This window comes from Mirounga angustirostris, unplaced genomic scaffold (genome assembly GCF_029215605.1).
Source record: "Mirounga angustirostris isolate CCGP_5_RB_7025 unplaced genomic scaffold, mMirAng1.0.hap1 SCAF_6, whole genome shotgun sequence".
Taxonomy (NCBI): domain Eukaryota; kingdom Metazoa; phylum Chordata; class Mammalia; order Carnivora; family Phocidae; genus Mirounga; species Mirounga angustirostris.
The window spans coordinates 26,300,680-26,322,671 of record NW_026991714.1 but is presented as its reverse complement, the minus strand read 5'-3'; the positions used below and the strand labels follow the sequence as shown (position 1 = coordinate 26,322,671).

Genomic DNA, 21,992 nt, shown 5'->3' with positions numbered 1-21,992 from the left:
TTACTTCGGTGGTGGTGGGGGGTTGGGGGGAGCAGGGAGGCTGGCCTGGAGCCTGAATTCCTAAATGTGCCGCCAGCCCGGGCACCACTGCCCCCTTGTGGCAACTCCGGGGAGCTTCGGGCATGGGATCTGGGAGCAAACCTCGGAGGCCAGTGAAGCCCAGGCCAAGCCTTTGGAGTGACAGATGCCACCCAGAGAGCCTGCACCCCAGAGAAGACCCTGCCCCTGCCTCCATGAGGTAAGCTAGACTTCACCACACATTGTCTACCCCCGTCCTAAGAAAGACGGCAGTAGTGAGAGCCCGGAAGCAGTCAGGAGGCCAGGACTAGCCCCATGGCCTCTGCTGGGAGGTGGGTGTCAGGTCTCCCCTCTGGGCTTCGTCCTCCTCTGAAAACACGTCGGTTAAGCCTTCACCGTAGTTCTTATCTCCTTTTGGAGATAGGAGCCCAGTGAATACCTAAGGGAGGTGGTGGACCCTCCTCCCAGGAAAGGACTCCCATGGGTGCCCTGAGCCCATTTAGGAGCCCTCCGGGCTACTGAGTAATGAAGCAAGGTCGCTAACAATGTGCTTCAGGGCTCGATGACCTTTGTTTTGAATGAGGATTTCAAAGGCGGACCACACTAAGAGAAATAACAGCCCCTTAGACTTAAGTTTTAGTTCGTCATCAGCCCTTTTAACAGTGATCAACAAAAGGACCAACTCTTATCAAACATTAATCCCATTGTATGGAATGGGGGCAGCAAAGCTGAAGGGTAATTCTAGTGGAAGAGTGAGACTTGGGTTGGATTAATAGAGGTCGTGTGTTCACAACCAGGGAGATAGGAGAGGGTGGGGGTGAGAGAAGTTAGGTGTGGTTCATTCCAGGGCCTCTAACTGGGGAGTGAAGACCCCCCCCCTCCCCAGGAATTAGGTCCTGGCATTTTGGCTGCTGGCCTTTGCGGGTTCTTCCCAGAGCTTCCCTACCCTCAGGCAGGGTACAAACACAGCCCAGCCTCCCTGGCCCCCCCAGGAAAAGACCCAGGTGGTCCTTGAGGAGCATGGCTGACAGCGGCGCCTGCCCTCTAGTGGTCGTGGGGAGAATTGCTCATTTTAACTTGGCACTGTCCTCCCGAACTTCAGACTCCACTACCTCCCACACTGTGTTCCTAACCAAATCAGGGCAGTCTGTCTGGACCCTCCCAGCCAGGCTCACCCTCATTCCCTGCCAGTCCTGAGTTCTCACTTCCCTATTCCCAGGTCCTCTGTGGCTTCAGGGGAGCCTGGGGCCAATACTGTCGTCCTCCCACTCTAGGAACCCTTGTCCTGCCTTCATTCCAGCTGCTGGGATGGAATCACATGCCCTGCATGCTTTTAAGATGGACAGTGCCCTCCACGAGGACCTCTGGTTGGTACCCTGGAGCCCGATCCCTCCTGTCCCAGGAGAGGCAGGATACGGTCAGGTAGGCAGTGAGGCCAGGAACAGAAGGTCCTGGTCATTACCAGAAGGCTGGGGCCTTCTCTGCCCTCTCTTTGCAGGAGGCACAGGCCGAGGGTCAGAGCCCAGCCGAGAGCAACCTCTGCCCTGGTGTGCTTTGCCCGGAGCTCCTGCTGTGTGTCCAGCAAAGGTCTGAGAGAGTAGAGCCCAGCGCCCCCGGGAGTTGCCACGGCCTGGTGCTTGGAACCAGGGGGGCAGGGGTGCTGGTTAGTCTCGGGTGGCAGTGAAAGGAGAGACAGGACTCCAGGCTTTGAGGGGGAGGGGCCTCCTAAACTACCCCCCCCCACACCCCTGCCCCCACCTGCCCCCTCTCCGGGAGCACTGGAGGAATGAGGATGTTTTCTCAAAGGCAGTGGGATGGTGCCTGCAGGTTCTCTCCTTTGGTGCAGGTGGTGGCCGGGGCCGTAGGGGCACAGGATGGTACCTGGGGGGCCCCGTCCCAGCCATTCCCTGCTCACCACTGCAACACCGTCTCCAACGCTGTGACATCAAGGCCCCAGGAGGCTGGAAACGAAGCTGCCTTCCCAGTGGTTATTTCTCCCCTCAGCTCCAGAGGTGGATCTGAGAGGAACAAGCAGGGTGGGCACTGCCCTTTAGTCCACAAGAAGGCCCTGCCCACGAGCACCTGACCCCATGGTACCCCTGAGGGGCCCTGCCTGCCCAGCCCCAGCACGGTCCCTAGGCCGGGGCCCACCTTTTCCCCCACGTCCTCTCCCGTACCCTTCCTGGGCTTGGTACGGCTACCCCCGAGGGCCCCTGGCCACACTGGATCACCATGACCTTGAAGGCCCCAGCTGCTGGGGCTAGCTCTCCTCCAGCGGTTTCCATGGCAGCCGGTACTTTCGCCGGCAAAAGCCAAACAGCCAGAGTCTACCTGGCAGGCAGCCACTGCTCTCCCCGCTCTTCAGGGCACCGGGCACCTTCTGGGGGGCCTTGGGCACCTTCCGGGGGGCCCTGGAGGCAGCGCTGCCTCAGCAGCCCGGGCTGCCGAGAGGGGTACCCCGGCTCTCCTTTGAGCTTCTGCTCTCCCTTCCCTCTGGCCATCTGAGAGAGTAACCGATTCATTCCAGAAATCATCGTTGCCTGCTCTCCAGCAGAGCAGCACCCCCGCCCCCTCAGCGGCTAGGAGCCAAAACCGGCCCAGGAAGAAGGTCCTGAATGCGTCCCCGCAGGGTCTCACCGGTTTCCCGCCTGGTGAGGCCCCAGCCTAGCTCCCTTCCCCAGTAGCAGTGTCCTCCTGGGCTCCCCTTATTCTAGCAAGACGGTCAAAGGCAGAAGAGTGGTGGAGGCACTAGACCGGTCCAGACCTATCCCAAACCAGGAGCCCAGGCCTTGCGAGCCAGGTGCACGGAGGGTGGGGTAGGAAGCGTGCAGCCTCAGGGACCCTTGGAGGCACGGGCTGCAGCAACCCCCCACCCCACTGTGGGGGAACTAATCCATCATCCCCTCTATGTCAAAGTCAAATCCTCACTGTAGGCACTCAGACACAGAGTGGTCCAGAAATGGCCATTTTAATGCAGAAAACCATGATAATTTACAAATGAATCACTTTTTTTGGGCCAGAGCCAGGAGGCTGTGAGGGCAGAGAGAAGGTGGAGGCCATTGAGAGTCCGGGGCCATGAGCTCAGCACCTTCACGACCCATCCTACCCAGGCTCTTGGATGCCCGGTGAGCCCCGAAGTCCCTAGCCCCGGCCCCTTGACTCCCACTACTCATTTCCTAGTGGGAAGTGCTTGGGTCAACTTCAGGACAGAAGGTGGAGAGGGGGAGACAAATCCTTAGAACTGAGGCCCTGGAGGGCAGGGCAGGGAACAAGGCAGGAAGCTGCTGGCTGCTATTGGCCACCCCCCTCTGGGTTCCGTCCCCCTCCGGCCAAACACGAAGCAGAGCTGGGCTCTGGAGGCCCAGGAGGGCACCACCCCCTTGCCTTCCCTCCCAGCAGGTGGCAGAGAGACAGAACACAAGCACAGAGCAAAAAGGGCACGGGAGGTGAAGGAGCACAGGGCCTGGGGCAGAGGTCTGGGAAGGGGTGGTTTGATTGGATCTGGCTTGGAGAAAGGGAGGGATCTCAGATGAGGCGGCTTTGGGGGGAGCCGTTAAACCCAGTTCTAGACCATCCCCCCCAAGATATGTACATCCATCTGTCAGAGTTGGCATGATGCTGGTTTGGGTTCATCAGCACCTCCCACGTGAGGCATGCAGGGGGAGATGGGCTGGAGGCTCAGGGCACTGGAGGTAGAAAGGAGCCCTCCCACCTCCCCCTTTCCCCAAGCCAGGAATGTCAAAGACACATCTAAGGCAGCCCCGATTCCAGCCTGGCCCGAGGCCAGGAATACTGGGCTTCCCAGGGGTGGTTGTGGTCCAGGCCCTGGCTGACTACAGGCACTTCCCCAAGCCCCCCAGCCCCCTCCCCCCAAGTCTGGCAAGGTGAAGGGGACCCCCCAGAGCTGGGTCCTATCAGCCCCTCCAAACAAAAGCATGTGGTCTCCAGCAGCATCCACTGGGGGCTGGCGGCAGGGGTGGAGCCTTCTTCCTGGACACCCACCTGTCCCCTCTCCCACCTTGTCCAAGTGTGTGGCCCCCAGAGCAGGACAGAGCCCTGGAGAACAGGTCTGGCCGGGCAGATGGGTAAGGGAGAGATGGGGAAGCTGGTCACTTTGGCATCTCCAAGGCTGACACTTGAGGCTTCACCTTGAAGTACTGGTGGAATCGGATCACTGCGTACCTGCCGGAGGACGAGAACAGGAGCCCGGCTGAGAAGGAAAGCCAGGTGGGCCCGACCCGGGGGACTCTCACCGTGAGCAAGTCTCACCAGCTCAACCCCAGGGCAGGCGGAAGTTTGTTTTTTTAACTTTATTTTTCTTCTTAGATTGGACTGGAGCAGCCCTTCCCCAAATGCTTTTGTTGTTGTTGTTTTGTTCTTTAAATCCCTTTAAAGCTCTCCAAGACTTTTTCAGTTAGCAAAACTGAAACTCTGTACCCATTAAACAGCAATTTCCCGTATCTCCCTCCCCACGGTGCAGGCTTGGCAAAAACCACTCTACTGTTGTCTTTTTAAAAAAAAAAGTTTAAGTAAACACACCACATGTGGGGCTCAAATTCATGAGCCCAAGGTCAAGAGTCGTATGCTCTACTGACTGAGCCAGTCAGGTGCCCCCCTACTCTCTGTTTCTATGAACTTGACTAATTTAGTTATATAAGTGGAATCCTACAGTATTGGTCTTTCTGTGACTGGCTTCTTTCACTTAGCCTGTCCTCAGAGTTCGTATGTTGTAGCATGTGACATGGCTTCCTCTCTTTAAAAGGCTGAGTAATATTCCACCGTGTGTAGACCACACTTTGTTTCCCCATTCAGCCATCCATGGACATGGTGTTGCTCCGCCTCTTGGCTGTTGTGAATAATGCTATCAACGTGGGTGTGCAAATAGCTCTCTGACCCCCTGCTTTCAACTCTGGCTACACACCCAGCGGCAAGAATACTGGATCGCCCAGGAATTCTATTTTTAACTATTTGAGGAAGCACGGTATTGTTTTCCCCAGCAGCTGCGCCATTTTACATTCCCACCAGTGGCGTCCAAGGGTTCTGATTTTCTACATCCTTCCCAACCCTTGTTTTCTGTTTATCTGCTAATAGCCATCCTAGGTGTGAGTGAGATCTCACTGTGCCTTTGACTTGGATCTCTCCAGTCGCTGTGAACACTGTGAAGTCAGGGTAGTGACTCCTTTCCAGCTGAGGGAGGGGGACAGGGCAAGACGACTAGACCAGTATGGAGAAACGCTAGACAAAACGATTCCTGGTCCTTAAGGACATGTGTATTTGATGATGGAGCCAGGAGTCAGTAATCCGGTACGGTCTCGGTGCGGACCCTAGTACCTCACTGAAGGAGGAGCCGGGCCCAATATTGCACATGGTAAGCGCTCAACCACCTGAGTGACCTCAGGGAGTCACTTTTGCTCTCTGGAAGAACTCTGTCCTCTCTGCTATAAAATGAACAGGTTTTTCACCACCAGGTTCTGTGGCTAAGAGCAATGGCCTAGGTCGTAAGATGGAGGAGGGAAAGCGAATCTCCTACAAGGCACAAGGGGAGGGTTCAAGAACTTTTGACTACTTTCAGAGTGGTGCTCTGGGCTCAGATGTTTCCCCGAGAGTGGTGACTCCCCTGGATACGGGGTGGCTGGAATGGGGACAAGTTAGCAGAGCAGAGGAAGGGACTTTGGATGTTCTCCCTGGGCTGTCCTTTGCCCCCACACCCTTGGCTCAAGCTACTCCTTTCCCCCCTCCCCACCACCCCAACTCACCCCCTGCACTCACCTGAGGAAATCAAAGTCGATGGTGGAGAACTGGCTCTGGATGAGGGCCCAGAGTGCCCAGAAGAAGTGAGATGCCTGGAAAGGGACCAAAATGAGTTAGCAAGGCAACCACTCATGCCTGTCACGAACCCCATGGAGCTAGAGGAAACGGTCACCCTGGAAGACACAGAACTAGGACACTGGCCGAGACACAACGGGGTCTCCCTGGCACAAGTCAGGGGAATTCTGGAGGTCAAGTCACTGGACTGCACTTGGGGGCTTCACTCCCTTGAGAAAAAGGCAGAGTTCTACCTGCTCCAGGTAGGGGTCAGCGTAATGGTTCTAGAACTTTCAGCTTGTTCCCCAGCCTGAGCATAGCTCCATCCCTGGCTTCTCCCCTGCCCAGGGGAATCTCCTGGGGCCTTCAAGGCCAAGGTACCAGGATAAGATGAACCCCTGCCCCAGAGCACAGGCCCAGTCCCACGGTCATCAGGAGGAGCCCTTTAACTGACCTCCTCCACCCCTTTTCCCTCTTCTGTCCAGAGATGGGTTGGGTTGAGAAAGGAGTGTAGATGTGGGAGCAAGAAGCCCCGAGTCTGGGCTTTGACTAAGCCTTCAACTGCTCTCCCTCTGGCCAGAGGCGCCCTCGGGGCCAGACCACCCCACCCCAGGCTCAAGAAACCAGAGCCTGCTCTCAGCTGTCCATGGGCAAACAGCAGTGACATCATGACTATCCCAGGCCAGGGCCCCCCCACCCCACATCCTGCTCGCCCTGGGGTTGGCTGCATAGCACCTCCCCCCACTTTTCAGGATTTCAAGGGGCATAGATCAATTAGCCACATGTCAATGATTACATGGAAACCTTTAGCAAGAGGAAGGCATAAGTGGAAGAGCTAAGGGGAAGAACCTGATGGAGAATCGGTTTTGTGCCAATGAGGAAACCAGGAGAGGTAATCCAAAATGACACGTAAGTAAAGATTCTACTTAAGCTCCATGATGTATTGTGAAATCCAGGGCAGTGGACTTGTCTTCTTGCCTGACATTAGTAAGACTAGTTAGCAAGCCCCTGGACACACACCGGAGGAGACTGGGCATGAACCGGGTACCCTGGATAAATGGCACTCAAAATCAAGAACTGACAGCTCAGTAACTTGAGCAGGAAGAGCCTGATGGGAGAGGCTTACATGGAGTTGAGTCAGTGAAGGTAGCTAACAAGGAGGATTAGAACTGACATTCTTTATCTCCTCCAAAGGCTTTAAAAAAAAAAAAAAAAAAAAGCGTTTAACTGCAGCATGAAAGGCTAAAGTTAGATGCTAGAGAGAACTGCTTGTCCAAATGAGAGAACTGCTAAAACAGGAAGCTGGGCTCTTTCTTGGAAGTCTTTTCCTAGAAAGGAGAAAGAGACTTGACAGGGTACGGAAAAGCAGGCAACAGGGCATCTCAGTATTCTGGGGATGCCCAAGAGGGCTCTTCCCAGACCTCACCTCGGGTCCTGGGGTCCCAGGACCTCACGCCTCACCCCGGCCTCTGCTTCCTCCACCCTGGGCTGTGGGAGCGGAGGAGCTGGGGTGGGCCCCTCCTGCCGGCCCCTCCCGGCTCACACTTACCAGGGCAAACTTGTTGACTTGCACATAGAGCCTCTCCACCTCCCTGGGGGTCACGGCCATGCCCTTCTGTGCCTGCAGGTAATAGCGCAACCACCGAAGCTGGGTGTCCCGGCCCGGGTACCGGCAGTAATCCACCTCGTTCACACCTGATGGGAAGCAGCCACGGGGCAGTTGCTGGGAGGTGGGCCCACCTGGGGAGGGGGCTCCTCCAGCTCATCGGGGGTTCCCCGCTCCCCTCAAAACCTCCACGTACATCCTGCCGGGCTGTGCCTAGGAATACAGCTTCCTGCCCACCAAACTTACCCTATGTGTGGAGCTGGGGGCGCTGCTTTCCGTGGGCTGGAGGAAAGCACAGAGGCAGACTGGTTGTAGGGCGAGGCATGGTCTTGGATGTGACAGGGACCCCTAAGACAGCATCACTGTACCCCCGTGCCCTTTATAGGAACTACGGCCCACAGGAGGTGCTCTGTCACAGCACCACGTCAGGGGCCTCCCCTTTGGTGGGATGCTGACCAGTGAGCCCTGCACAAGGCCTTCCCTCCCACTGCCTGGAGTCTCTCATTTAGAAGCGTGGGGTCTCCGACTCTGCCTCCTGGACCAGTGTTGAGCTGGCTCCTTCAAAACCTCGCCTGCAGAGCTTGCTAAAAACACAGGTTCCCAGGCACCTCTAGCCCCCTGTCCAATTCTCCAGATGATTCGGAAATGCAGCCAGGCTTGGAACCCCTGGACCGGGTGGCTTCGATTCCTTCCGGTCCTGCCCTTCCTTGAGTCCTCGAGCTGCCAGCCCAACGCGCACCAGCCACATCCCGGGCCCTGTGACAGCGGCTTGCCTTCGAGCTGGGACGGAGAGTCGTAGTTCACTTAAGACAGGACCAGGACCTGGCCACCTTGCCCGTGGTCTCTTCCTCCCTCTCCTTTCCAAGCTTCCCTCATACTCCTGGAGAAACACAGTCTCCTGGGGCCCCAAGAATCCCCTGGTGCAGGTGTAGAAACTCAGGCCCAGAGAGCAGAAGCTCGCTCCCGGTCAGCCAGGTAGAGGTGAGGTCACGGTTAGAACTCTTACCCCTGCCTCCCAGAACGGGGTCTCCCTGCTCCCGAGAACCCAGGCGTTCTCCCTCCCCAGTTCCCAATCTCCTTCCCTGCCTTCCTCCTTCCTTCGCAACCTGCGAGCAGGATGCAATCTGCCTCTTTGGAGAAATTCCAGCTGGACCTTGCTCTATGTGGTGGGTGAGGAGGGCTTAAAATGCTTCAGACTGATCCCTTCTGGAAAGGCCAGCGGGTCTGGCAGCTGCGCGCTCAGAGGCCCACGGCCTCTGCTCGGTGCCACGCCCCACAGCATCACGGCTCTGCCCAGCTGAGGCCCCACCGTCCTATGGGTTCCTAGATGCAGCTGCTGGCCACCCTGGGCAGTCATACCTTCAGGTGCAATGAGCGCTTGCCAGACTTGATCACCTGGGGTTCTTGAAGGGGCACAACTGGCCAGGCTTGGGCTGGGGAGTGGCTGAGGCTGGGCCAGGTGGCAGTTTTGGAGCTGGTCTGGGTGTGTCTCACCTGTCCTGCATCCCAGGGGCTGGCCCCGTCACGCTGAGCACCCCACACTGCCAGTCGGATGATGTCCCTCCAGCCCCGGGGTCCAGCTTCATCCATGGGTTGCCTCTCTGGTCCCATCAAATTGTTTAACAATGAAGCCCTCAAGCTGGAAAAACCTGCCCAGCTTCCTCACACAAATGATTCTATTGTAGATCCTGGGCCTTTGCTGAGCTGGCTAGCGCAACAAAACAGCCCTCATCCAACCCCATCCACTCCGGCGCCGGTCTCCCTTAGCTACCGGCTGGCTTCCCTGCCTAGTACCAGCAAACACCAGCATGAGGCTTAGCATGTGCTACGTGTGTGTGTGTGTGTGTGTGTCTCACGTTGATGGGAAGAAGTAGGTACTATTAATATCTCCACTTTCCAGAGGCCTAGAGAAGCTAAGTGACCAGCCCAAGGGTCACACAGCTAGTAAGCTACAAAGCCAGGATTTGAACTTGGACAGTCCAGTTGCAGAGTATATGCTTTTCACGAGTTCCTCCTAGATGATTCTCATCAGGCCACTAGCTCGTTCTGCTCCTTCTCTGCATGCAGGACCCTTACTCACGATCGTGCAGGTGATGCTGGGAGAAGGCAGCCTGGGTGAAGGGGCAGGCAGAAGCTATGTCTGCCCAGGGGAAGGGGCCTTTTTCTTAAGATTTTTTAATTTTCTAAGGTAATCACCCTATGTGGGGCTTGAACTCACAGCCCCAAGATCAAGAGCCGCACGCTCTTGAGCCAGCCAGGCACTCCGGGGTCTTTTTCTAACTCACATGCCAAGCCTAGTGTCCTTAGGGGTCCTATGGAGGGCACATTCTCCTGATTTGTACCAAACTGCCAGATGGGCTAGCAGGGGTCAGCTGTGTGTGTGTGTGGGTCCAGCCTCCCCCATGAGACTTGGTGCTCCCTCAAGGCAAGCTGTGCCTTCCTCCATAAGTCGTGAGATTGTGGAGGCCAGGGCCTGTCAGGTCTCTACCCAGCGAGGCCAGAACCCCCTCTCATCCTCACCCTGGACCTGGCCATCCATCACGAGGAAAGTATCTTGAACAAAGACCAAACAGCAATACCCTTCTCACCTGCAAACTCATTGAAATGGTTGCCAATGTCAAAGGCCTGGTAGTTGTAGCCGGCGTACTCATAGTCAATGAACCTTACGTGACCTGCGAGGCAGGAGAGAGGGATGAGGGTCGGTCCCCGGAGATAGGGGAATGGCCTGGTCAAGTCCCCACAGACCTCCGGAATGCACGCACGGACTCTGGCTGGCCTCTGGTGGCAACCCAGCCCCCACCCTCCCCAGTGGCCGCCTTCGACACTGTTCTTTTGTCCATCTGCCCTCCGGCTGTCCCTCACACAGGTGGATGCTCAAGCTCCGCTCATCTACAGACGTCTGTCCTCAGCATGGCCGAGGACCAGAAATAAAGGCCAGGGCTCCCTGGGGCTGGAGCTCTCATTAGGCACACAGGAAGGTTCTGTCTCTAGGAGGGCCTGGGCCACCCCAGATGCCCTCAGAAGCCCAAAATGTTGTCGGCAGGGAATGGGTCAGGTGGCCTCACATCAAGGACCTCCACAAACCAGTTTTGAGTTCTTTCTGGGCATAGGTTTTTCTAAGTGGAATTTTATTTCCTTTTCCCTTTCTCGCTCTTTTTTTTTTTTTTTAAAGACTTTATTTATTTGACAGAGAGAGACACAGCGAGAGAGGGAACACAAGCGGGGGGAGTGGGAGAGGGAGAAGCAGGCTCCCCGCCGAGCAGGGAGCCCGATGCGGGGCTCGATCCCAGGACCCTGGGACCATGACCTGAGCTGAAGGCAGACGCTTAACGACTGAGCCACCCAGGTGCCCCTCCCTTTCTCTCTTAAATTAACTTGAGATCTAAACTGGAAGGTCGCCTTTTGCTTGTTCAAGGGCCAGTGTGAGGACCGGCACCCGGAAGGCAGCTGATCACTCAGGCCCGGCCCAGCTGCGGCCCAGCCAGAGCCCGGGAAGCCGTACCTTTGGTGCTGTCGTAGATAATGTTCTTGCAGAGCAGGTCATTGTGACAGAAGACCACAGGGGAGTCCAACAGGGACAGGTGCTCCTTCAGCCAGGCCAGCTCCTGTTCCAACACCTCCACCTGGGGGACATCTGCGGAAAGGCTGGGCAGCGGCCAGAATGGAGGCTGACAGTAAGACAGGCCGCCACTGGGCCTCTGGAGCCCTGAGCTCTGGCCCTGTCACCTCCTGCTCCTGCAGAGGACCCCTGGACAAAGGGCCCGCCCTTCAGACCCTCACTTTTGTCCTCTGGCGCTAACGCGTCCTGATCTCCTGACTTCCTGCAGTCACTCTAAGCAGCTTATTAAAACACGGGCGTAAAAGCATTTTGCAAAGCTTGTATGTCCCCGATCCAATGGCATCCCTGCCACTTCACGAAAGGGGGAGGAAGGTAAGGAAGGAGGCACAGAGAGAGGACAGGAGGGGGGAATGTGCATCCACACGAGAACAAGGGCAGAGGGGAGGGCTGTGAACAGAGCCGCTTTCAGGGCGCTGGGGAAGATGCCTGCAAGGAGGTATGTTCCAAGACTGGCTGGCGGAGGCATCACAGTGCCCTGCAGAGGGCACGGACACTCCTGGCCGGTCCCCCTCCCCTTCTAGCAGCTGGTGTCACAGGTGGAAAGGACCAGAGAGCTCATAAAGCCTAACTTCTCATCTCACAGAGAGACCACTCAGGCCCACTTAAGAAAGCAAACAAACTGCTTCTTGGGCTCACTCCTACAAGACCAAGGAACTATTAGGGCCTTTCAATCAAGCATTTGCTCTGAAGCTCCCTGGTGACTTGTCTCCTCCACCCTGAACTAGGGGCATGTGTGTCCTTGTCCCAGACCGCACATGTGTGGGCAACTTGCAGGCAGGAACACAGATGACAAAGGCCAGCCCTCTTTCTGCCCTGCCCCATCCCGCAGCACCTAAGGCCTTGCTGCTGAAAGAAACCCACGTTGAGGAATGAATGAATGGACGGGTCAATCGGTGCTGGTAGCAGAGGCCATGTGGAAGTTGGTGAGGGCACGCTGTGCTGGGATGCTCTGAACTTTGGTCCCCAGGAAGCACACAGGACTGTGTACATTGAAAAGCCAAATAGCACAGCCCTTAAAACCCCAGAACCACCAATGGGTGGAGGGGAGGAGGCTGGGGTTTTATCTCTTGTCTGTCTCCATGTAGCTCCTGTTTGCTTTCTTATCCGAGGCAGCCAGAGTACATGCAGGAGGATGAGCGTGAGATCCGTCCTCCCGACCCTCCCAAAGGATGCCCCGTCAGCCCCTCACGCGGCCCAGAGGCCAAAACATGGCAAAGAGCGTTCGGCAACTAAGGCATCCCCCTCTCCCCCTGGGAAAGGATGAGCGGCAGGCTCCCTCCCAGGCTTTGAGAAGGTCAAAGCTAGAGAGGATCTTAGGCCTCTAGTGCAAATCTTTGGGGAAATGGAGGCTCAAGGAAGAGGGCAGAGGCCTTCCAGCTTCCAGATGTTTCTTGCACAGCTGGACCCTCTTCCCCCTCACCCAAGGGAAGCAGTCCTCAGCCTGTCCATGGATGCAAAATCAAGCGGAACCTCCTAACTGTGAGGGCCTCGGTGCCCCTCAGAGGCTCTGCACAGGCCACTCTGAACTGGGGAGAGTCTAACAAGGGGGGTGGATCTGGGGGGAGGGGGGCTTCCTTTAGCCTCACTGGAGTTTATCTCTGTCAACCGGTCTGCATAAACGCACTTCAGTCTCGGCTCTCCTTAAGAAGATACCTTTCAAGATTTTTTCTTTTCTTGGTCCAAGACCATCTAAAGATAAGAATTAGGAGGGCTCCTTTGGTTTGCTCTGGTCTCAGCCTGAAAAACATGCCTTTGACATCTAAGATACCTGCTGCCCAGGCCCTGACCCCCACCTTACCCACCCCAAGGCCACACAGATGGTTACTGTGGGAGCGGTCCAGGCCTTCTATCTCCCTGGGCAGCCTCCCTCCCCTGAGCACTTGAAACCCCGCCAGCTTCGCTACCTTCAGCCCTGAGCCCACTAGACTTTCTCAGGGCTGTGCAGTTGGCAGAAGAGCGGCCACCACCGCGTCACAGAAGCTGTCACACACACCCCCCCCCCGGGAAACCTGGGGGTTCCTCCTGATGAAAACACTTCTGCCTGCCTGCCAAATACCCACTCAGCTCGCCGGATCTGGGTGGAGGGAAGTACCTTCTCCCACAGTGGACTGAGCGTTGGAGCTTCCTGGCTCATCACCTCTGCCCTTAAACCACTCAACCCATCCCCATCTCCTCCTGATGCCCCCAAAGCAGCGATCACCCCCCACCCTCTATGCCCAACCAAACACCAAGGCCACCAAAATCTATTTCCACAGGGTGCCTGATGCATCCCCCACTCTCCGTGCCCCCCACTCCATCCACCACCACCACCATGAAGCTGCCCGTGGATCCTGCCCATTCAGTTACAACACTCCCTGAGCTGGTCGCCCTACCTCCAATCCCTACCCCCACTTCCCCAAATCCCACCTGATTCTGTCCTTTACAATGCCAGAGAGCTTTCTCCCTAAACCACAGTCATGGTCCCTTGCTCAGAGGCCTCCACAATGACTGCTAAATGAAATGTTGGCTCCTTAACCTGACTTGGAAGGGTCCTTCCAGTCTAGCTCCAAACCACTTCCCACAGCCCTTCCCAATCGCTCCTGAAGGCCCACTCCGGCCACCCTCATCCACTGGCCACCATGAGCCAAGTGTGTTCACACCGTCTCCGCCAGCCTGAGCGGCCTCCCTTCCCAGCTCTGCCCCTCTACCTCTGCCAGGAAGACTGGCCCTGGTTCTCCCACCGCCACATGCATTACACGCCCTGCCTTCTTTTGTCGCTTCGCATGGGCAGATCCTATTTACCCAGATGGTTCCTAAGCTCCTTGAGGGCAGGGCCAATGTCACGTCCGTATTTTTCATTGTTTTAAATCGCAGTTGATGTTTGTGAAATGCAGGATTGACTAAATCAGGGTTATTAGACTGCGACTAGAGCTCAAGAGTTTCATCTCATCCAGGTGACTGCTCATCACAGCCCCGCTTGGGGAAGGTTAGGCAGTTTAGGGCAGGCACCGTCCCCTAAAGAGGCTCCGAAAAGTTAAACAACTTGATTTGCCAAGGTCAAATGTATGACAAGAGCAAAGGTAGTCGGGTCAGCTCTTCTCCAGGGACCACTCCGCTCCCAACAAGGTCATCCCTGAAGGTTACACAGTGACAGTACAAAGGAAGCTAAAGTAGCAAGGGTCATGCCTGAGCAGCAGGTTTGGACTCTAGCCCTCGAGCTGCCACCGACCTTGGGCAAGTCCCACCCCCTCTCCAGGCCTCAGTTTTTCCATCTACCAAATGAAAGTGGTGGGCTGCATGATCAGAGGGTCCTGTTGACTCAGACACCCCAGGGTCCTGCTCTCCATGTGTTGTTTTAGCCCTAAACGATAGGCAGTCCTTGTCCCAGAGATAACATTTGGCATCGAAGGTCTGAATGTGGGCCATCCTGGACAAATAGTCCTAAAGCAGTGCTTGATAATCATTAAGTGGGAGGATCCAGATAAAGTCACGCGTGCGTGCGTGTGTGTGTGTGTGAGAGACAGACAGACAGACACACACATTTGAGACAGAGTTAATTATTGTCTTGTCATCTTAGAGGAGGGAAGGAGATACCCTACTCCCATGAACCTTTGGAACAAGGGAGATGTTCAACCCAGCAGGGAACATGGAGGGATCAGAGACTCACTACTGCCTTCCCCTGGAGGGGACAGGGGTGACCCACTCTTCTCTCCAACTCTCTATGCCTCAACGCTATGCTGGGGAGCCAGGCAGCTGAAGGCCAGAAGGACTCTCAGGTTGCTGGCCAGAGAGCCTAGCTGTCTGGGAGCCCCGGCTTCCCTGGGGAAAGGCACTGTCAGGATGGGTGGAGTGCCAGTGAGGAAACTGTTAAGCTGTCAGTGTGAACAAGGTGAGGAGCAGGGTCCTCAGGGGCATGTGTGGACGAGAGGCGTCTAGGCAAGTAGCAGGAGTCTTGATGTCCCAAGGGCTTGTCAACTGACAAGCTGAGTTCTGACTGACTGAACTCGGTCGGCCTCACCCCATTCTCAGAGGCCAGGCTCTCCCTTCTGGTTGCTCAGAAAGCAGCTTAGGTAGAAAGGGCCCTGGGCTAGGAAACAGGACCCTGCCTCTGATGAGCCCCCAACACTGGGTAAAGCTTAGACTCTGAGCCTCAGTCTCCTTTAAGTAAAGGGGGAGACGCAGTCCCCAACCCTCGTCTCTACCACAACCAGAAGACTCAAAGTGAAATAAGCACATAAGCTTAAAGCTGTGGATCTAAGTTCCTGAGATTCAGTCGATCGGCCCAACTCTGCTTGGAGACAGAGACTCAGCAGTCAGGACTGGAGCCCCTCAGCCTCTGGGTGGGGTGGGGGACAGAGCCCAAAGAATGGAGGCGGGATAACATGGAGGCAGCAGAGACCATGGCAGCTTTGAACCCTCCCAGATCTTTGTACCTGGGGTTGATCTCGTTCTTCACAAGGGTGAAGTAATTGTGCATCTTGTGCCACAGGGTGGGCTTGGGCAGGCTGCCGTTGGCGTGGATGGTGTGAATCTTTGCCATTTCTAAGGCGATGAGCCTAAACAGAAAACAGAAGAGTAGAACATCAGTGTGGGGCAGGCCCGTCCCAGCTCAGCCCCTCCTGACCAGAAAGGGGTCCTACAGGGTGAGGACTGCGGGCCAGTTAGAGGACTGAGTGTGGGACAGCTCTTTTAGGGATTCTCGCTCCTGCAGCAGGAAGGTCTTAGCAGAAGGCATGAAAATGACGTAAGGCCTTTAGCCCAGCAGTGACCTTTCCAGAACCAGAGCTGGGGCTGCTTTAGGGAGCAGGAAGGCAAAGCAGTAGGCCGCCGGCCACAGGTCAGTGACCCTGCCCCACCCCAAGGTCGTGTACCCACAGCAACCCCTGAGGACAGAGGGGTCACCTGGGGATGGGGGCAGGGGCCCTCCTCCCTCCTTGGACTCTGATCCATGCCGCCAGGGGGAGGTGAACGCAGGGCACCGAGGGATCGGGGGGTGGTGATGCCAGGCTGGAAAGAAATGCCCGCCTCTTATCAGCCTGGCCAAGGTGGGGAGGGAAGCAGGCCGGCCCAGGGCAGCCCCTTCCTCTGCGGCAGGGAGTTGATGCTGGCGGCTGGGCGCCAAGGACGCAAAACAAACCAGCGTTCTATTTTCAAGTCCTCCTGTGGACATTATCCAAGGTCCCGGGAGAGAAGGAGGGGGCGGTGGGGAAGGGGGCTGGGAGAGGGCGGGGGCGGATGGAGGACTGACCGGTCAGAGAGGGAGGGCCTTGATAAGGACCCCAGCGTCTGAGGCCCTGCGTCCCAGCTGGGCTCCCCCAGTCCTCTGGCAGCTGTCCCTGCTGGGGCCCCACCCCCAGCCTGGCTGCCAAGCCTCCAACATTCACGCTTCCTTCGCCTCTGCCTGTTGCTCGAATAATAATCACTGGGAAAGACAACAAAGGCACTGGCTGTTTGAAACCTTGTTACTGAGCTGTTCCAGGGACACCCCTCCCCTTGCCAGGTCCTGGGAAGGGGCAGGCCATCACCCAACAGGATAGCAGGGCAGTCTAGGGTCTCCTCCGGAAGCCCCCCAGGCTCCCACCTCCTGAAGGGTGGAGGGGGCAGGGGGTGTGGCAGCCACCGAGAGGGTGAGCGATGAAGGCTGTGCTTTCAGAGGCTAGAGGCCCCGGGGCAGGAGGGAACCCGCCAGGGTTTTAGGCGAGGCAGGGAAATAGACCTGAGACCCAGGCCTTCCCTTCCCAAAGGAAGATTCTGACTAGAGCATGAACAGAGCGTTTCCTTGAATATCAATAGGGCTGTTGTCTGGAAAAGCAATGAAAGTAACCTCAACACTCAGCATTTTTATGCTGCAAAGCCTCAGCAGGCAGAGGTTGGGAGGTGGGGTTCAGGGGAACATGAGGACGTGGCTCCCCAAGGCCTCCTCCTTGCCTTTCCCTCAGAGATCCACCTTCACCCGAGAAAGATAATGGTCTATCCTTGGAAAATCATCAGGGAAGAGCCTACCTCCTACACCTATCCCAGTTTCTGGCTCTCCCCCAAATGTAAAGTTGTTATCGAACCTACATCCATCTTCAATCTTCCTGACAGTGCTGTTTCCACGAGAGAACAAGGAACAGCACCATATTCACAGAGGTGGCCGGAGACTGGGAGTGACCTGGGGAGGACCTGCCAATATTTGAGCTTATTTACAAAGACTTGAAGGAGAGCTAGGAGCATAGCGTGGGAGAAGCCAGGCCACGGTTCCCCGGGCCCCCACCCTCCTCTGACCTCCTACCTCCAGGCTGGGCACTCAGCGGGAGCCTGAGAAGACCACTGAACAGGTTTGTATGTCCCCCTAACTCCAGACACACACACACACACAACATACAGCTCAACATAAATATCCTAGGGCCTGACCAGCCCCAGAAGCAGTGCTCTGGAGTACTAGGGGGGAAGGCATCTCAGAGTCCCTTCTAAGTCCCTGGAGGGCCTGTTAGGGGTTCTCCGCAAATAGGGCCAGGTGCACTTACTTGGGGTTAACTGGGTAACAGGTAAGGAAGCAAAGAAACTTCTTGGTCTACTCCCTAGATGGGCTTTTATTGTTTCTCCTCGGGTATTTGGGGGTATTTGGAAGGCTCCTTCTCCTTGGGTGGGACAGGACTGATCCCAAGGATCCCAGGCCAACCCCTGTGCTACTGTCCAGGGTCAGGAGTCAACCTCAGCCTGCCTGGGACCTCGCTATAGTCGGAGGGCTCCACACGCAGGTGCGGCATGGGGGTGGGGGTGGGGGATTCTGCCTGACATCCCTGCCCAGAACGGTTAGAAGAGAGAAAGGCACTCTGGGCTCCTCTTTAGTTCGCCCCCTTTCAGACCCCACAGAGCCATCCACGGTGCTTGAAGGTTAAGTCTACTTCCTGGGTCCTACACACCCAGGCATTCAATGGGAGGGGCTCCCAGGGGGTCATGGGTTCTTGTGGGCCTCTGGAAGGAAGGCCTGGCAGCTGCCCAAACCTGGGCTCCCAATTTGTCAGGGAACCTGGAAGGAGCTCAGCCTGGGGGAGGGCTGGTGTCTCTCTGGGCTGCTAAACCCAAGCTCACCCTGGATAGGGCCCATTCTCCTAGCATGCTTGAGCTCCTGGCAGGAGGGGAGGGGCAGGAAATCCTGGGCGCTCTGGGGATTTGGCTCAGATTTCATTTCCAAGGCTCTGAGAGGTTTCCAGGTCAGACATGGGGTGGGCAAAAGGGCTGAGGCATGAGGCCAGGAAGCGGAGCCCTGCTGCATTTAGGGAACCAGGTCCTTTGGTCTCAGGTTCACCAAATTCTCACTTGCCTCCCTAAGAGGCAGGTCCTCCTTCTAGCAGATGACACTGAAAATCCATTCAAAGCAATGGCCCCTCTCTGCAGATCAATGCACGTGCGCGCACGCACACACACACACACACACACACTTTTCATGCAATGAAGTTCACAGACCTTATGACTCATTCATGGACTCCACTCTATGCCGAGGAAGCTGGCCAAGGCCTGAGGAATCGTAGGAATGAATGGTACCCCGGGCCACCTTCTCACCTGAAGAGCCGGGGCTCCCGGATGTGCTCGGGTCCCAGGGCCATGCCCCTCATGTACTCGTAGCACAGCCCATTCTGGAAGGTGCAGTAGAGTTTGGGGGCACAGCCATGTGCTCGCAGCAGCTGGAAGTTCCTGACCTCATTCTCCCGGTCCACCAGCAGCTCGGTACGCTCCCCGTACACCCGGACCAGCACGCAGTCCCGCATGTCCTCCTCCACGTAGCAGGCCACCAGCTTGTTGGTGATGCCATCGGTGAAGCGCTGGCATGCGGAGGGGGAGCACAAGAGCGTGTGGGGCAGGGTCTCTGCTCTTGCCCCATGGCTCCCCAGCTCCAGCATGGGGTGCTCATTTGCATGCCCAGCACAACCACGCAGAACCCCCCCATTCTTTGGCCCTCTAACTTAAGAGGAGCTCAGCACTGTTCCTAATGCCCTACCCTCCTCAGTGGTTGGGATAGCCTGAGTTCGAGAACAAAACCTCGGCTCAGGCACCCTCACCTCTCCTGGGTCTGGCAGATGGGACTTGGCAGTGGAAGAATTTCCACACTCCTTGGTGGGAGAAGCCCCCTCCCCCCTTCTTACGTCTCCATCCCTGAAAGAAACCTCCATGGACCAGAATGTGGCCAGGGAGGAGCAGGAGTTGCCCAGGACAAGTACATTCTGACCCAGCTGCCTCTCACCATCTGCCCAGCCGGGGACTCTTTGCTGCACCTCACGCCCCATCCAGCAGCAGAGGTGCGGAGGTTGGCACCCAGCCGAGGGCTTTGGTGGTCAGAGCTCCTTAGGGCCTCTGAGTTTCAAACCAGAAGAGACAGTAGGTCATGGGCTGGGGAAAACAGACTCTCTGGGTACGGTGACAAGGAGGAATGAACCATGGAATTTATAGGGCACAGTGTGACAGAGCTGGTAGGGGCTTTAGAGGACATCTGAACCAATTCTAGGTGGGGAAACTGAGGCCCAGAGAGGGGAGAGACTGGCAGGTAGCGCGTTCATCAGTGCTGGAATTAACTTCAGACCTGCTGGATCCCTTGTGGGTCTTCAACCAAAGTGGGTCTTTTATTTTGAAAATGCTATCCACCCATCATTCTCCCAAGAGGTGTCTGTTAGCCTCCGCACTGAGTCGGGGGAACGGCCTTTCCCCACCCAGAAGGCCCTGGCAGCACCGAGCCCCGGCCATTCCAGCACTAGCTGCAGGTGCCCGGCTCAGGACTCCTTCCTCAGCACGCAGCTCCCAGAGGGGCTGGCGGGGGAGGGTGAGCAGGTGAAGCCTCTTCAGAGGATGCAGATCAGCTGGGGAGTCTGCCTGAGGCTCCTCCGTGGGCGGCTCTGCCCACACCTGTGTCCCCGAGAACGTGCCCAGCTGAGGGTGGGGAGGCCCCCTGTGTGGGGGTGCTGAGCCTGAGCCTGGGGCGACGGGGAGGGTTTCCACCCAGCGCGGGGGCCCTGGGCTAGCCGGAACGCCACACGGTGGCTCCTGGGACCGGCAGGAACCGCTCAGAGCCTGGAGACTTTGCTCCCACCGCCGGCTGGAGAAGGGGCAGGGATGTGTGTGTGTGTGGAGGTGGGGGGTTCCCTTAAAAGTTCCTGCCTGCTCAGGTTTCAGCGCCGGCCGCGCGCGCTCCTCCGGGCGGCGACAGGGGGTGGGGCCCGCGCGCGCAGCTTGCTGACGGTGGGCAGGTGGACCTCCGGCGGCCCGCGAGCCCCGGGAGGAGGGGGCTGTGGGGGCCGGGGAGGGGGGCTGTGGGGGCCGAGGGAGGTGGGAGCCTGGCTCTGCTTCGGGGCCAGAACAGACGAAGCAAAATACACACCCAAACCACCATTGCAACCCTGCCCTGCGCACCCGTGGGACCGCCACCCGGAAGGATGCACGGACAGACGTCCACGCATCCCCGCTCCAGCCCCGACAGGGCCCCAGGCCGGCCCCGCGCCCGCTCGGCTACCTTGGTCCGAACTTGCTCGGGCTTCCAATGCGGCCGCAGCTCCTGGATGAGGCGCAGGGCGCCCGGGAGGATGTCGTCCTGGTCCACGGATATGCCGAAGCAAGGGACGGCGGCGGCCCTCGGGGCGCCCGGCGGCTCCCGGCAGCCCGCGCTGGCCGCCGCCTTCTCCTCCATGCCCCATGAGCACTGCGGGCACGGCGCCTGCCGCCGCAGGTAAAAGGGCGAGCACGGCAGAGGAGCCGAAGGGGGCACAGCCATTCCCAGCAGCCCCACCCCCTCGGAGCCGCCGCGCGAGCGCTAGCCCCTGCGGGGGGGCCCGGCGCGGCGGTGGGAGTGGTAGAGGAGGGGCCAGGGGAAGTCCATGACTCAGGAGCCCGCTGCCCGCTCCGATCGGCGCCCGAAGCCGACCCGGGAACGCCGGGGCCCGCCGCGATTGTGACATCATCACGGGCGGCGGGCCGCGGGGCGGGGGCCCGGGAACGCCCCCGCCCCGCCCCCGCCCCCGCCCCGGCCCCCGGGCCGCGGCGGGCTCGGCGGCCGCCGCTACCTGGAGCGCGGGGCGGGGGTGACGCCCTCTGGGAGGCCGTGACGCCGGGGGCGGGGCCCGGGCTCGCCCCGCCCCGCCCGCCCCGCCCCCACCCGGGCCCCAGGCTCCGCTGCGCCTCTCGGCCTCTGAGCCCGGCGAGGTGGCCGGCCTCCTTCCTCTTGCCTCGGCGGGGGCCGCTCTCCCCGGGCAGCCTGGGGCAGGCCCGGGGGAGGCCTCTTCCTGCGCCTCTGCTCCAGCCTGGTGGATGGAGATCCGGCTGCCGCCGAGGTCGGCTTGGACTCGCCCACCTGTGCCCCAGGTCCCTCCTGGAAAAGGAGTCCCCTGCTGCATCTCAAAGGCCCTTCCCTGCAGGGAGCTTCCCCAGGCAAATCCTGCCCTCCCCGCCCCCCACGCATAAGCTAGGTGCAGAGGTGACATTGGGTGATGCATGTGGAGGGTGGGTGTGCCAATGGGAACCGAGCTCGCTTGTCTTACGCCCGGGTGGGCGAGCTCTCGAGGCCCCATCCAGAAAAGTGCCTACAGAGAAGGGGCCTTTTTGTTTCTCCAAGTTGTTCCTTTGGCCTCTTCAGGAACCTCTCAACCACAAGGCCCCTATCATTATTGCTGTCCAGAATCCAGCTCTGCCCAGCGGAACTTCTGTGATAGTGGAAACGTTCTATATCGTGCTGCCCAGCGCAGTGGCCACTAGCTACATGTGACTGTCCAGCATTTGAAATATGGCTAGTGTGACATTCGACTTAATTTTAATTTTAATGTAGACAGCTGTATGTGGCTATCATATTGGACAGCTCAGGAGATGATGGGGAATCCTGCCTATTTAAGGTCATGGAGCCCCAGGATATCGAGCTGGAAAGGACACGGACTCCAACTTTGCCTTTTTGCAGTGAGGAAATAAAGCCAGGCTGGCAAGAGAACTTAGAAAATGGGGCAG

At 57.8% G+C, this 21,992-nt stretch overlaps 1 protein-coding gene across 3 annotated transcripts; it reads right to left on the bottom strand.

Moving 5' to 3' along the window:
- Positions 1 to 69: 69 nt before the first annotated feature.
- ETNK2 (ethanolamine kinase 2) lies at positions 70 to 21,022 on the bottom strand. 3 transcript variants are annotated; one of them, XR_006791153.3, is made up of 9 exons: positions 20,515 to 21,022; positions 18,576 to 18,835; positions 15,461 to 15,583; positions 10,932 to 11,074; positions 10,018 to 10,101; positions 7,373 to 7,518; positions 5,788 to 5,861; positions 4,021 to 4,200; positions 70 to 2,036 (listed from the first exon to the last, which is right to left on the bottom strand). XR_006791153.3 is itself a non-coding variant. In XM_045876990.3 (8 exons), the coding sequence occupies exons 1-8, from the start codon at positions 20,770 to 20,772 to the stop codon at positions 4,128 to 4,130; spliced, it is 1,161 nt and encodes a 386-aa protein (XP_045732946.1). In that variant the 5' UTR covers positions 20,773 to 21,022; the 3' UTR covers positions 2,942 to 4,127. The 3 variants fall into 3 exon arrangements, 2 of the variants coding, with proteins under 2 accessions (XP_045732946.1, XP_064450035.1); XM_045876990.3 differs by lacking the exon at positions 70 to 2,036 and having other exon boundaries at positions 2,942 to 4,200; XM_064593965.1 differs by lacking the exons at positions 70 to 2,036; positions 18,576 to 18,835; positions 20,515 to 21,022 and adding an exon at positions 16,276 to 16,426 and having other exon boundaries at positions 2,942 to 4,200.
- Positions 21,023 to 21,992: the final 970 nt, after the last annotated feature.